Raw genomic sequence first — 15,632 nt, 5'->3', positions numbered from 1 at the left:
CGACTGGTAATGCAGGGGCAACTAGCCGCAATGACCGAAGACGGCGATGGAAGAGTGGCGGCACTGGCTGGAGGGCTCGCAAGTGCAGTTCGTGGTCTTCACTGAACCACAAGAACCTAGAGTACCTGAAGACCGCGAAGCGGCCCAACACCTGCCAGGCCAGGTGGGCCCTATTTTTCACCTGCTTCCACTTTAGTCTGTCCTTCCCCCCAGCCCCCAAGAATGGCAAGCCGGACGAACTCTCATGGATCCACGAGGGGGAGCGCACGGAATCAGAGGCTGCTCCTATCCTGCCAGAGGCGTGCTTCGTGTCCGGCTTCACCTGGGCGGTCGAGTCGCGGGTGAAGGAGGCCCTGGGAGAGACGCTGCCGCCCGTGGATTGTCCGTCTCACCGCCTTTTCGTTGTTCCATCTCTATGGGGAGACGTCATCAACTGGGCCCATACCAACAAAACGGTCTGCAACCTGGGTATGGCAAAAACGCGTTCAGTGGTCGAACAAAGGTTCTGGTGGCCCAACCTCAGCAAGGACGTGAGGGAATTCATCAACGCCTACCCGGTGTGTGCGGCTACTGGCTTCCTGCCCAGTGGCCAGCCAATTAGTCAGTGCACACCTGCACCTTGTCCTGGCTGATTACTCTCAGTATATATAGGACCCGGGGGATGACTAGTCCTCCGCCAGATCGTTGACTATGATGCCTCGTTCCCACACTCCCGTTTGCCTGACTTCTGCTCTCCGTGTACTGACCCTGGCCCATGCCTGTCCCTTGACTACCATCGTAAGCCTGCCGTTACTATTACCTCTGCTGGTCTGGATTGTCTGCCTGATCCCTGACCTTGGACCGAATAAAGGTTACCTCTGTACTGTCCGCTTGTCTTTGGAGTCGTGCATTTGGGTCCGCCCTCGAGCCCCATTCGTGACAAATAAGCAGTGTTTGGTACAAATTTGGTGTAGCAAATTTGAGACAACAAAATTCTAAATTGCTAGCAATCGGGATTAGAATTACCATGCCGGTGGTTAGCATTTTAGATAATAAAAAAATAAATAAAATAACTACCATTCAGCTCACTTGTGGTATAAGTACATTACACATCAGGCAGCTTCTTAAAAATCACTTACAGATTTCCCTTTATCGGTTTTGCCAAAGTTTATCATTGGCCCAAAACTCCGTCTATCTCCAAAAATCGTTCATGTGAATAATGGGTTCTGTGCTGAAAATATGGTTTCACCCGGAGCTGTTTTTGTTGTTGTTCCAGACGAGCTTCGAGGCAGAAGTTTCGTGTGGACCTGTTTTTGAAGTCGTTGGCAGATAGGGAATTCTTCAAAAGTTGAAGGTTACTGTGGAACATAAAACAAAGGCAATTACAGTACACATGTATTTGAAACAAGCACATGGCCTTAGATCAGTCAGTAAAGTTTCACTTAATACTAACACAAAAAAAGCTGAATGCCATAGACAGGCTAACAAATAGCATAAGTGTCATGGTGTTATAACCTTTAAAGCAACGGATATTTGAACACAAACAGAGGAGCAACACGTGTAGAATGATAATAACACAGTCATTTCCTTTTTATCCACTGCAAAGTGTGACTAATTACTAATTATTGCCGGTTAACGAGGAGCTTTGACCTGCTCCATGCATATCTGTATGCATGTACTAAAATGCTTCCCCCCCCCCCATTTTTTACATTTTACATTTTACCAAGTGATTATTGATTTTTTTTTTGGAGTACAATATTATAGAGTGCTATTTTTCTCATTAAAATAACACATTACAATTGGGGGTTGGGTAAGGCTGGAGCAGATTCATGGGATTTCCTTTCATTTTGTTGGGGAAAGATAATCAGAGGTACGCATGTTTATCAAGTTACGAGCGTGGTCAGGGAACAGATTCAACTCCCATCTCAAAGCACTACAGTACATAAGCAATTGTTGCACCCCCAAGGGCCTCCACTGCTGTATTTCTTCTTGAGAATTTGTTGCTTACCATTGCCAAGCTAACACCAATTCCAAGAGCATCAGAACATTAGTAATTGATGTTGGATCGAGCTTCAGCTTTGTAGCAACCTTTTGCCTACAGCACATATTGGCTTTTTCTGTTTAGACTCCGAAGCTTGTTATTTTGATCTTGTGGCTGTCGGGGGGTGGGGGTGGAGGTCAGCAATGCAGCATCGACTGTAATATTCGATCACCCAACTTGTGGCGACATATTCCGCACGGTTTTAGAGAGGCTCACGGTTGCTCCTGGATTGTGATCCCACTTTACTCGCAACTGTGGCTTTATTTCTTATTATCTTTTTTTCTCTCACCATTAGCTTCATTGCGGCACAGTTCCATATGCCTGAGGCCTTGGGACTGGGAGGCAATTGTGCAGAAGTAATACTATGAATACCCTCAATGCTCTGAATGTTCAGTCTCATGCACATCTGTGCTTGTGTACAGAGGCAGTATTCTTTCATGACCTTGGGAATCAGGCACAGATGCCTCCGCTTCCAATCGTGACATCTGCATCTCACTTTGGACCGATGCTGCGTTCGCGGCTTCAAGGCGGTAATTAAAATCTATGATAATAAGACAGCGCTTTCACCAATTTCTTAATGGATTTCAACAAACCTTGACACCAGTGCCCGGAAGCCATTCCTTAATGCGAAAGAGGAGGGCTCCTTAGACTGTTAAAAACTGATGTCATCTTTTTGGTTTAGACGCAAACTCAATTATAGATTATTTGAAAGCTCACTCACGCTAATAAAATAAATAGGTAGTGAAATGGCTCAGAGCGATATCGCAAGCAAAGTGGCAAGATGTAATGCGAGAGGTTATAATGGCAGCTACTCAATAATGGCGATGGGCTGCTACCACTTAGCAGCCAATAACGTGGCCGATCCAGTCACATTATTCCAGGTGTGAGTTTTTCACATTTTCTATTTGTCACTTCAGTGAGAGCACGTCAGGAAGAATTCAGGCAAAAAAAAATCAGAAAAAAGCACATACATTAAGAGGCAAATAGTACACCGCGTGTTAATAAAAACTCTCAGCCACAGTCTGGCGGAATAAAAATAGAAGAAAATGTCATCTTGCTTCATTTAGCAAACGCTCCATGTTATTATTACAATGGACCCATGACATGGCATTGGGGGGCAAAACATATTCAGTGCACAGGTTATAGGTCACTTTAGAGGAGAAATACGTTTTGGGTTACGGTTAGGATAGGTTTCCCCTCCAAAAAAAGGCATTTGAACAGGGTTGTGTAGACTTTATATGATTATATAATTAAGTAAAAGTAATATAATTTCAATTGTTTTAAGACATCAGTGTTCTTAGACAAGCTATTGTAAAGAATCTTGCCAATTCAAATTATCCTTTAGTGCCTTAAAGTGCGACTGTCATGAAATGAATGATTTTTGGTATATTATTAATGAAAAACACACAGCCAATATGGTCTCGTGTTTTTTCACCACAAAACATGATTTTGACGTATACAGCTTTTTGTAACTCCCGCCGTGAAAATCCTCTCGAGGGATTTGTTTTTGAGAAGAACCACGAAGTGACGTAAAGGACAGTGGCGCCCCCAAGTGGACCCGTTTTTTTCCATTAGTTTTACCTCCAGAAAGGTAGCTCATTGCTCCTTCATGTTAGCCAAAATGCCGGCTCATTGCATTGCTTGACATTGCTTGAACACTCGGGAAAATGGATTTACCCTTCATAAGTTTGCAAGGCAAAGTTTACAAAACAGTGGTGAGGCCGGCCATGATGTACGGATTAGAGACAGTGGCACTGAAGAAACAACAGGAATCTGAACTGGAGGTGGCAGAAATGAAGATGTTGAGGTTCTCGCTCGGAGTGACCAGGTTGGATAGGATTAGAAATGAGCTCATTAGAGGGACAGCCAAAGCTGGATGTTTTGGAGACAAGATTCGAGAGAGCAGACTTCGATGGTTTGGACATGTTCAGAGGCGAGAGAGTGAGTATATTGGTAGAAGGATGCTGAGGATGGAGCTCCCAGGCAAAAGAGCGAGAGGAAGACCAAAGAGAAGGTTTATGGATGTGGTGAGGGAAGACATGAGGGCAGTTGGGGTTAGAGAGGAAGATGCAGGAGATAGGCTAAGATGGCAAAAGATGACACGCTGTGGCGACCCCTAACGGGACAAGCCGAAAGGAAAAGAAGAAGAAGAAGAAGTTTGCAAGAGACCTGGTTCGTTGTGAAAAATGGATTGCATGGGTGCAGAGGACGAAAGCTTCGTGGGTTCCAAATAACAGGTAGGCAGTAATGCGCCCTGGCTCGACGGTGTTCAACAAGTACTGCAGCGGCTTTGAACATACCCCGAAAAGCAGCACGACACGGCTCCATTATATGCCACCACGGCGCAGAAAATCAGTCACACTGGCTCAGGCGGCGCGTTCGGCGGTCACTGCTTCTGCAAAGGCTGCGCGTCGGGATTTGGGGATGGGGGCGGCTCAGAAGAACCCAGCCGAGAATGCGTCACTGAGCCGCATGTGCGCATAAAGTGCCCCGGCTCGACTGTGTTGCTCAGTACTGCGGTGTCTGTGAACACCGCCCTAAAGCAGGCTGGCTCGGCTCGTCATAAGCCACATCGGATGGCTGCGTGGATCGGATGGGGATGAGGTTTGGCCGTGATTGCATATCATCTGAATATGGCTCGAAACAATAGTGTAATATTGCTCCGGTAATTTCACTTGGTTGTGTGGTGTTTTCCTTTTCGTAAAGAGCTTCCGTGTCGGACAGGGCGCGTTTGTTTCCCATATAACTATGGGTGCACCGTGTGTTTTCATTTGCGAATGTCCGGGTGACGTCACGGACGGAGGACGCAGCCAATATGGCGACCACTTGGATATCGTAGAAAGACACTTCTGCAAATTTGCGCATGGATGACGCGCTCTCCGCTCACATTTATTTTTTCATATAGACATTGAAGTGATATGTAAGTGTGATATGTAACACGAAAATAGGAAACTGTCAATGACGAATTCATCTTTGGGTTATAATATATTATATTATGTGGCTTCTCGGTTTTCCTCTGACTCTGGAAAGATCTCGCGCTAATATCAATGGTTCCTCCGTCGATATGCATGTAAATACCCCTCGCTGAAATACTTGAAGCCCTGCTGTCTGCTTTTCAACGATATTTCACTGTTAGCTAAGAATGCGAGTGAGAAATCAGCTGGTAAATCGGACAGTTTCGCTCTAGTCTTTTCTTGCTGCACCGCCATTTTTGCTAATTGTTTGTCTGACGTCAGCGCATGTGGCGTGATTTCACTTCAGGAGGCGTGGTTAAGTGCCCTGTACGGAGGGGTCAATTAGCGCGAGCGCGCGCGCCCCCGCACAGCCCGGGCTGGAGCGGCAGGATCGTGACAGTATATAGGGATGACACCTGGGCTTTAAATTAAGTATTATATACTGTTATCCTCATGTCCTTACCTTTTTTTTTCTTTTTTTTAAACGCAGTTTTGTCAGTACAGTATAGAACTCAAATGTCTGTTTACTTCTAAAGATTGTTAGTCGTCATCTTGAAAAAAAAAAGAAAAACATTAAAACTTAAATTTGAATTTAATATTAAACTTTTTTCATTATAAACTTGGACCAAAAAATAATCTAATCAATATACACAGTACAGACATTTGCAGCCAGGTGGTCAAAAAAGAAAGACAGAGCTTTCAAAGGAGGGTGGTGGGGAGGGCCATGGGGAGGATTAAGGTTGGTCCTTCCTCTTGTGGGGAAAAAGAGTTAACAACGCTGCCTTTTGCAAGATTTTTGGAGCAGACTGGAGCCACTTTTTTTTAATCTACTTTTTCTCATAAAAACAAGTGTTGCAATTCATCATTAAAGCCCAAGTGTCATCCCTATAAACATTCTAAAATAGATATTGTAATGAAAAATACATACAACATGATTCACTTCTATGTCTATACGAAAAAATAAATGTGAGCGGAGCGCAAAGTTGCAGAAGTGTCATTCTACGATATCCAAGTGGTCCCCATATTGGCTGCATCCTCTGTCCGTATCATCACCCGGACATTCGCCAATGAAAACACAGGGTGCACCCTAACTATGGGGGACAAACGCGCCCTTTCTGACACAGAAGCTCTTTTCGAAAAGGAGAACACCACACAACCGAGTGAAGTTACCGGGGCAATATTACACTATTGTTTCGAGCCATATTCAGATGATATGGGATCACGGCCAAACCGATCCCCGTCCGATCCACTTCTGCGGTGGAGATGAGCCATCGCGGCTCATCGCAGCTGGCCGGTGTGCCTTATGACGGAGCCGAGCCGTGCTCCTTTAGGGGTTTGTTCATAGCCGCCCCAGTACGCGATGAACAACACCGTCAAGCCGGGGCACTTTACTGCGTTGTCGTCAAGCCGTACTGGAGTAGGGGCTTGTTCATAGACGCCACAGTACACGATGAACAACACCGTCGAGCCAGGGCACTTTACTGCGTGGACGCGGCTGAGTGAGGGATTCTCGGCTGGGTTCTTCAGAGCCGCAGCCGTCCACAAAGCCCGACGTGCAGCCTTCGCAGAAGCGGTGACCGCCGAACGTGGCGCCCCAGCTGGTGTGGCTCATTTTCGGCGCCGTGGTGGCTTATAATGGAGCCGAGCCATGCTGCTTTAGGGGGTTGTTCATCGCCGCCGCAGTACTTCGTGAACAACCCCGTCAAGCCGGGGCGCTTTACTGCGCGCACGTGGCTGAGTGAGGCATTCTTGGCTGGGTTCTTCAGAGCCGCCGCCGTCCGCGAGCCTGAAGCGCAGCCTTCGCTGGCGAAGCGACACAGCAGCCCTGATGCCATCAGACGTGCACATCGACATATTTCATACGTGGATCTTTTGTTACGTTATGAGAGACCGATTACGTGGTCCGCCCCAAAGTATTATTTTTTTTAGTAGCTGTATACATACTGGTGGAGGTATGGAAGCAATTTGGAGGGATGGCTGTGGAGTTTTTGACCAACTTATTCAACAGAATACTAGCGGGCGAAACAATGCCTGAAGAATGGAGGAAAAGTGTTCTAGTTCCCATTTTTAAGAACAAAGACGATGTTCAGAGCTGTGGGAATTATAGAGGAATAAAGTTGATGAGCTACACAATGAAGTTATGGGAAAGGGTAGTGGAGGCTAGACTCTGGACAGAAGTAAGTATCTGTGAGCAACAGTATGGTTTCATGCCTAGAAAGAGTACCACAGATGCATTATTTGTCTTAAGGATGCTAGGCAAAAGTACAGAGAAGGTCAGAAGGAGCTACATTGTGTCTTTGTGGATCTAGAGAAAGCCTATGACAGAGTACCAAGAGAGGAACTGTGGTACTGCATGCGTAAGTCTGGTTTGGCAGAGAAATATGTTAAAATAGTACACGACATGTATGATGGCAGCAGAACAATGGTGAGGTGTGCCTTAGGTGTGACAGAGGAATTTAAGGTGGAGGTGGGACTGCATCAGGGATCAGCTCTGATCCCCTTCCTGTTTGCAGTGGTAATGGATAGGCTGACAGATGAGGTTAGACTGGAATCCCCTTGGACCATGATGTTCGCAGATGATATTGTGATATGCAGTGAAAGCAGGAAGCATGCAGAGGAACAATTAGAAAGATGGAGACGTGCACTGGAAAGGAGAGGAATGAAGATTAGCCAAAGTAAAAAAGAATATATGTGCGTGAATGAGAAAAGTGGAGGGGGTAGAGTGAGGCTACAGGGAGAAGAGATACCGAGGGTGGACGAATTCAAATATTTAGGGTCAACAATCCAGAGCAATGGTGAGTGTCGTAAGGAAATGAAGAAACGGGTTCAAGCAGGTTGGAACAGCTGGTGAAAGGTGTCTGGTGTGTTATGTGACAGAAGAGTCTCTGCTAGGATGAAGGGCAAAGTTTACAAAACAGTGGTGAGGCCGACCATGATGTACGGATTCGAGATGGTGGCACTGAAGAAACAACAGCAAGCAGAACTGGAGGTAGCAGAAATGAAGATGTTGAGGTACCCGCTCGGAGTGAGCAGGTTGGATAGGATTAGAAATGAGCTCATTCGAGGGACAGCCAAAGTTGGATGTTGGATGTTGGAGACAAAATTCGAGTGAGCAGACTTTGATGGTTTGGACATGTTCAGAGGCGAGAGAGTGAGTATATTGGTGGAAGGGTGCTCAGGATGGAGCTGCCAGGCAAAAGAGCGAGAGGAAGACCAAAGAGAAGGTTTATGGATGTGGTGAGGGAAGACATGAGGGCAGTTGGGGTTAGCGAGGAAGATGCAGAAGATAGGCTAAGATGGAAAAAGATGACACACTTTGGCGACCCCTAACGAAACAAGCCGAAAGGAAAAGTAAAAGAAGATACACACCTATCTGTTATTTGGAACCCACGAAGCTCTCGCCTCTTTACCCATGCAATCCATTTTCATGACGAACCGGGTCTCTTGCAAACTTATGAAAGGTAAATCCATCCTCCTGAGTGTTCAAGCAATGTCCAGCAATGCAACGAGCCGGCATTTTGGCTAACACGAAGGAACAACGAGCTACCTTCCCGGAGGTAAAACTAATGGAAACAAACGAGTCCACTTGGGGGCCCTTCACTTCCTGATTTTTCTTGAAAACAAATCCCTCAAGAGGATTTTCATGGCGGGAGTTACAAAAAGGTGAATACGTCAAAATCATGTTTTGTGGTGAAAAAACACACGGGCCCATATTGGCTGACGCTCTTTCATGAATAACATACTAAATATCATCCATTTCATGACAGTAGCCCTTTAAAGGTCCAAAACCACACTAAAACTAGTATTACAATCGTCCATCGTCGTAAGTGTAGAATACACGGAGTCCTCGGTCTACGATTGAGGTCCGTTCCTACAGTCGTGACTTAACTCCGATTTCGACTTAAGTCGGATTCCACCATTAAAGTCACAATTTACATCCAAGTACGTTGTATAAAATACAAATACCTTGAAATAAACAAGATGATGTACTTAGCATTACTGCTGAGAGATGGATGGAGAAGCAGAAGGGGAGGTTGTGCTTCGCTGTTGCAAAGGAACCTGGTCCTCAATCCTCTCCATCTCGACTAGTATCAGAGAACCTTGTTTTGTGATCATTGTATCTGACACATGAACGAAACCCTTCACATGCGGTAAAATATGGGCTTGTCTTTAATAATTGTCACCTTCGACCGACTGAAGCCTTGGTGGTGTTGCTGATTCTCCTTTCTCCAATCTTTTTTGTGATCTTGAGCTTCGTTTCCATGGTAATGGGTTTTCTTATGGTTGCAAAAGCATTGGTCAAAGTAACAGCTTTCTTCTTTGGGGCAATAATGTCTAAAAAGGAGGGCGGAAAATGAGAAGATACTCCCGGCGCACAAACACAGACAAGGATTAGCCAGACAAAATGGCGGAGGGGGGACGGGCGTTGTAAAGTCGAAACATCTTAGGTCGGGACCGTCTTAACCTGAGGACTCCCTGTACTACTCCCCTTACTCATTTTATTTATTGCAAAGGAGAACAAATTCTCATTTTTGTTGCTGATCTGGAAACAGACAGCAGTGTAAATGGAAGCAAATACAAATACTGGAAATACAATGAAAGATGAGCCAACGATATAACGAGGGAACACTGTTCAGAGTTATGCGCGATCCTTGTACGGATCACTGTGATCAAAGATTTAGCTTTGTATATTCTTAATGTAACACAGCTCTGGATCGACTCGGATTCCCTTTTAGTCCCACTAAACAGCATCATGACTACTATCAAAAGAGAGAAAGACTATCTGAAGGGTTTTTGCCCGCAGCCAATTCTCTTGTGTTTTGCTTCTCCAACAAGTAATCCTTTATCTTTTTTTAGTGCGCTAAATGTAAGTAGCTCAGGGGACCGGTGTTTTAGTCTGAAAGTTTTATTTTACCCGATTTGTAACTGCTACAGTTAAGGAGGCTGTTTATTTCTCTTTTAGGTGATTTCCCATCCCCAAGGAAAGTGCATTTGGGGAAAAAAAAAAAAAGCACAGCAGAGTAAAGCAGGGTCCATTAATAGTTTTTTAAAATGTGAAAGACAAGGAAAACAATGCCAAATGTGTTCTTACTCTACCAGATGTCTGTCATAGTACCGAAACTGACCTGTAAGAAGTGTCATGGTGTTGAAGAAACACAGGCTAGCTATAGAAGCTCGGCTATCTCCTATCTTATTTGGTATTGGCACAAGCTTCAGGTTGCGTTCTTGTCGGCCATTGCTGTGACCTCAGTCTTAACTGCATACATAAGGATTTGGGATCAGAAATATTCAACAGTAGAAATGAGTCAAGTCTTTGGATTTTGAGGTATCAGTGGATATCAAGTCTGATACGTCACCGCGGCATATGATTTCCTTCACAGGACACACTTTAGAAGCATGTGTACCGATTAATCATATAAACGACCGTTCCATGCAGCTGCGTAGTAGATGCTAGAGTGCCTGACTCCATTCTAGAAAAAACAATACTACCTCATTAAATGACAATCTGTGTCACAAAATTATCCACACTTGTTCGAGTACTATCTGAAAGTAAGTAGTTTCAATGCATCATGTTTGTTAACTTGGCGCTCGTTTGAATTCTTGTACGATACCCCTACGATAGTTGGCGAGCCGTATTGTCATCCTGTTTCCTACTGTGATCTGTGTGTCCAGGATTATTTCGCAGTACCTTTCGGCTGGCGCTGTCTGCTTCCTCTCTTCGAATTTGCTTTATGATTTTTGCAGCTGCTTTCGTCTTGCTGTCCATCTCGCTTGCTGCCCTGAGTGCTCGAGGAAACAGCACAATAAAGTTACACTTCAGTCTACGACAATTCAACTATTGCCATCTACAAATGCATATTTTACAGCGAGAAACCAGATATATTAAAAGAAAGCCAGTACCGATCAGCTGAAAATCGCATAATCGGATTTTTGATTGGATCAGGACAACTCTTTTGATCAACAATTATGACTATCAACTTTGACCATTGTCCAAAGCGATCAGAGATTAAGAAGAATCACTCTGAACACACTGCACACCTAAGAATAATCGCAGGATAATCTTTGAGAGACATTCAATAATCGGCCCTTTGCTGACTTTAATTGGAAAGTTGCCAAGGTATCAATCAGTATGTGTATACCCGGGTGCACAACCAACTCGCCACTGCTTCTCCCAAATTATTCAGTTTCATCAGCAAAAAGGAACAAACTAGATATACTGGTAAGTACTCAAATTGTCAGTAGTGAGTGGAAGAATCTCTAGATAAATGTCTCCGGCCGATGTATAATGAAATTTAGCACATGAATGAAACATTTTAGTGGACAAATTGAGTTGATCGTATATGACAAGTGCGGTGAGAGTTAAATGCAGCATCTAGCTCGCACTCATTTTCAGGTTGAATTATTCTTTTTATGACTCACTCTGCAGTGTCTCACAAACATCTGGTTTAAAAAGTGACAGTAAATTATAAGCTTTTATTTTGGCAGCAGTGTCTGTGATGTCATGGATTTTGTCCTTTTTTTCCCCCTGTCAAAATGAAAAAGCTTCCCTAAAACTCAATAGTGGATTGTAATGGACAAGTGCCAAGCCTGTGATTAAAAGCAGCAACCCAAAATTTAATCATCTCCAAATATTAGTCCTTGCTTGGGTAATACAATGACTGATAGTTTGCAGTCACTGGTAAAGTCTCAGATAGGAGGTGCCTAACTCATGGCTTGGGAGCTCGATCCGGCCTGCCACATCAATTCATGTGGCCCCTCGATAACACAAGTGTACTAAATGATTCTGGCCAAAGACTGTTGCATAAATTTTCATTGTCTTCACTTTTAGTAATCAGACGTGCTCCCCCTTGAGTGGAGTTTTTAAAAAATGCTGATAAACTTGCAGCTATTTATTGAACAAAACTCACTGTTAAACACACAAATACAAAATACAGTACATTTGCTAAGACCAACAAGTAGATGCAAAGGATTTTTTTTCAACTAGATAAGGCTATGGCCTTACTAATTGAAGCTCCTATTCTCACTTTAACATAGGTCTTGGACACAAGCTAGCCTGAAAGCAATTTTATATAACTCATGCCTGTGACCTGAGAATAAAAGCAGCAAATAGGTGTCTTATTTAGTAAATAACAGAAGGAATGGGGGAAGTCATTTTGTGGCATCTGTTACGACCAGAACACAGGGTTGGACTCAATTGCATGACTCGGGAGATGTAGAGGCGGTTCAGGAAACGTTTTTATTCAGTCCAGTGTCGGGGATCAGGCAGCCAGTCCACAGAAGTAGCAGTAACAAGATCGTCAGGAATGAGAGGCAGGTCAGTGGGCAGGCAGGGGTCGCTACACGGGAGATCAGCAATGGAATCACGAGACCATGACAGCAGGACCATGACAGCGTCTTGGTTCCAAGAAACTAAGTTGAAGTGAGCTGAAAAGCTTTATGTAGTCCCTTGCTGCCACCTGGTGGCTTCTAAACACAATTGGACACCTTTTGGGACAGGTCTCAATAACTTTAATAATTTTCACTTTTGTGTGTGGCTTTCCTCTTTATACTGTATTGTCTTTTATCATGATTTTATAGTCATAGTGTCCCTTACATCTACTGATAGACCAATATGATTTCATCTTTTTTTTTGAGGGAAAATTCCTCTACCAGTTATTAGTACAGTAGTCGAGGAGGCTGATATTTGATATACATTTGCTGTAACAGGAAAAAAATATTGATATCAACATTTTTTAATGATACAAACGCCAACTACTTGATAAAATGCCTTTGAGCATATATTTATTTGACAGCTTTTCAGATTTTCACCATTTTTTACAATTCTAACAAAACGTGCAGAGAGCACCAAGGCTCAGCAGCAAGTCTCATAAAGTTGAATGAAAACCTGAAAAAATATCCAGTCGCTCCCTAAATTTTTCCCAAATTTCAATATAACTGAAATGGTAATGTCTCACTTTACCTTTGTTTTCTGTTCAACCAAAAACAAAAGGTACAGGGAGTTCCCAGGGTAAGCAACATCTCATAAAGGAAACTGAAAATATAAATAAATAGTAGAATACAATAGTACCCTGAAATTTACCATCCATCCATCAATTTCTGAGTTGCTTATCCTCACGAGGGTCACGGGAGCGCTAGAGCCAATCCCAGCTGTCGTCTGGCATTTTAAATTGATTTCATCGGATTTTGAAAAAAGGCTGATGCTGGTACGCGTCTGACAATCTCCCCTGTCAAGTGAAAGAATAACTGCAATGTGGCCCTTGTCAAAAATGACCGTGACACTCGTGTCTGGAGTAAATTCTCTTGAAGCTAATACGACGTGATCATTTCATCTTGTGTTTGTGCCACTTGACAGGGATGACGTGCCAAGCTAGGACGTCTTACACCGAGGATGAGGTTCTGTGGGGACACCGCTTCTTCCCGGTCATCTCCTTGGAGGAAGGCTTCTTCAAGGTGGACTACTCCCAGTTCCACGCCACCTTCGAGGTGCCCACCCCGCCGTACAGCGTGAAGGAGCAGGAGGAGGCCCTGCTCCTCTCTTCGCCCCTGATGGCGCCGTCCCTCTGCAACAGCGGGGAGAAGAACAGCTCCCTGGACTGTCTGGAGACCCTGGAGGACAATGACAGCACCACCAAGCTGCCCACCAAGCTCCAGAAGATCACGGGGAGGGACGGCCTCCCCAGAAAGCTGCTGAGGATGAGCTCCACCACCTCGGAGATGACTTACAGTTTCGGAGACCTACCCATGAAGCTGCAGCGGATCAGCTCCGTGCCCGGGGTGTCCGACGACAAGCAGGGCGGGAAGGGCTCCAAAATAAGCACAGAGCCCATCAGCAAGTCGGTGGCGGACTTACCCCCCAAGCTCCAGCGACTGGCCGGGGGAGGCAGGATGGACGGACACCTCCCACCCAAACTCAGAAAGATGAATTCAGATCGCTTTACATAAGGAAGACACCCGTCTTTAAACTTTCCTTGTGCTATTCCTGATTTATGAATTGACAACATACTTCTCAAGATGTGCAAATCTGCAATCTGAGTGTTGTTTCTTCGTTCCATTTTCAAACGGCAATCTCAAAAGGGGATCATTATTTTGATATTTTTTTTTAAATCTAACTTTACACTAACTCCGCCCCAAAAAAGCAAAAAAAAAAAAAAATCTTTTTTTCCACGTTTCACTTTTACGCTCAGATTGAAAAATACAAAATGTACAAACGGGTCTTAGAACTGAATTTGATTCTAATATAGTGATGCCTTCAGGTAATGTACATGTCACTCGACTTTAAAGTTTTTCCAGATATGAGACATCATTTAGCCATTTTAAAAAAAAAAACTATTTGTTTGTTTGTTTTTCGGGGAAGGCTGAAACCCATTAATGCCACCTCATATCCAGTTTATAAACATATATTCATAGAAAACCTTGCCTTAATCAAGTTTTTATTAAGTACACTGTAAGTCTGAATATTTTTTTCATGGGAAGATATACTGTCCACAGTGTGTTTCTAAGTATTTGAAACACCACGAGCCTCGTCTTCTTTTACAATGATGCCCTGTGGTATGTTGATTGTTTGAAGTTTACTCTTAAAAATGCGCAATTCTAATCACTTTTTCAGGGGACCTCTGCCATTTGAAGATTTTTGCTCTTACCAGCTAGACGACGCTGCCCCGTTTGTGGCCTACTACTTTATTTTGACCGAGTTTATGATAGTGGCATTTGGAGAGCTATTTTTTGAGGTTGCATTTGGTGACAAATGTTTTGAGACCCGCACTTCTAAACAATGCACAACTAATTGTGGCAGCTAACACTAATGACGAGCGTACCAATGCCTGTCACTGAACATATTGAAGACGCAGATCAAACCATTACATATTTAACTCAATTTCAGTCAGTGGCCTGTTCTTCAAGTATTTTTGATCTGAGCCTAAAATTGAATTTGGAAAAATGGTTACCTTTCTTGTTTTAGATTAAATAAGAAATATCAAAATAATGAGAGACTTATTGCTTTTTTTATTATTATGATTTACTTTTTATTGCCAGGTGAAAATGAAAACAGCGAATGATACACGGATTGGAAGGACTGGAGCACATCTTGTCCCGGATGTACGGTGCGTACATGCAACGAAGAAAGACCTCGGACGCGATTTAGGACAGTGTACAATTAGCACAATCAGGCATGTAAGAAAACAGCGCATGTAGAACCGAATCTCAATAACTCCTGGCATGTTATTTATATATTAAAAAAAAAATCCATTAGTGAATTTACAGAGAGTGGAAAATTGCACAAAGCCATACAAAAACCAACATGTCATTATTCTAGTTTGTGGCGACGGGCATCGCATAACATTTGTTCCTTGAGTTTCCTGCTTTTGTTGTTTAATGTAAAGTTGTGGCGATGTTCTGTTGATTGCATGCTCCTTTTATTGACTATACAAAAGGTAATAGACAGATGTTTTAGCCTTAACCTATATTACCTTGTTTCCATCTCCATGTTCATTCACGGTATTTCTTTGCTCTCTCATAGGCGTGATACTTTGCCGTGTGCCATTTCTAATGACTCTGTTTGTTGCGCAAACATGGATATTTTGTTCAACGATGCCTTTAACACTGCATCTCATGTCCCAGCTGAGATGGGCACAAAAAGCTACGCAATTTCCACATGTTTA

The 15,632-nt window shown here is 43.7% G+C and overlaps 1 protein-coding gene across 1 annotated transcript in view; it reads left to right on the top strand.

Moving 5' to 3' along the window:
* kcnj3a (potassium inwardly rectifying channel subfamily J member 3a) overlaps positions 1-14,623 on the top strand; it is a 49,162-nt gene extending 34,539 nt beyond the window's left edge. The window contains exon 3 of the mRNA XM_061841312.1: positions 13,328-14,623. Coding sequence (XP_061697296.1) covers positions 13,328-13,917 — 590 coding nt within the window. The 3' untranslated portion in view covers positions 13,918-14,623. The remainder of the gene's footprint in view (positions 1-13,327) is intronic.
* The last annotated feature ends 1,009 nt before the right edge of the window (positions 14,624-15,632 follow it).

Source organism: Syngnathoides biaculeatus, chromosome 14 (assembly GCF_019802595.1).
Source record: "Syngnathoides biaculeatus isolate LvHL_M chromosome 14, ASM1980259v1, whole genome shotgun sequence".
Classification (NCBI taxonomy): Eukaryota; Metazoa; Chordata; class Actinopteri; order Syngnathiformes; family Syngnathidae; genus Syngnathoides; species Syngnathoides biaculeatus.
The sequence above is the reverse complement of the archived record's forward strand: the minus strand, read 5'-3'. Positions and strand labels throughout refer to the sequence as shown.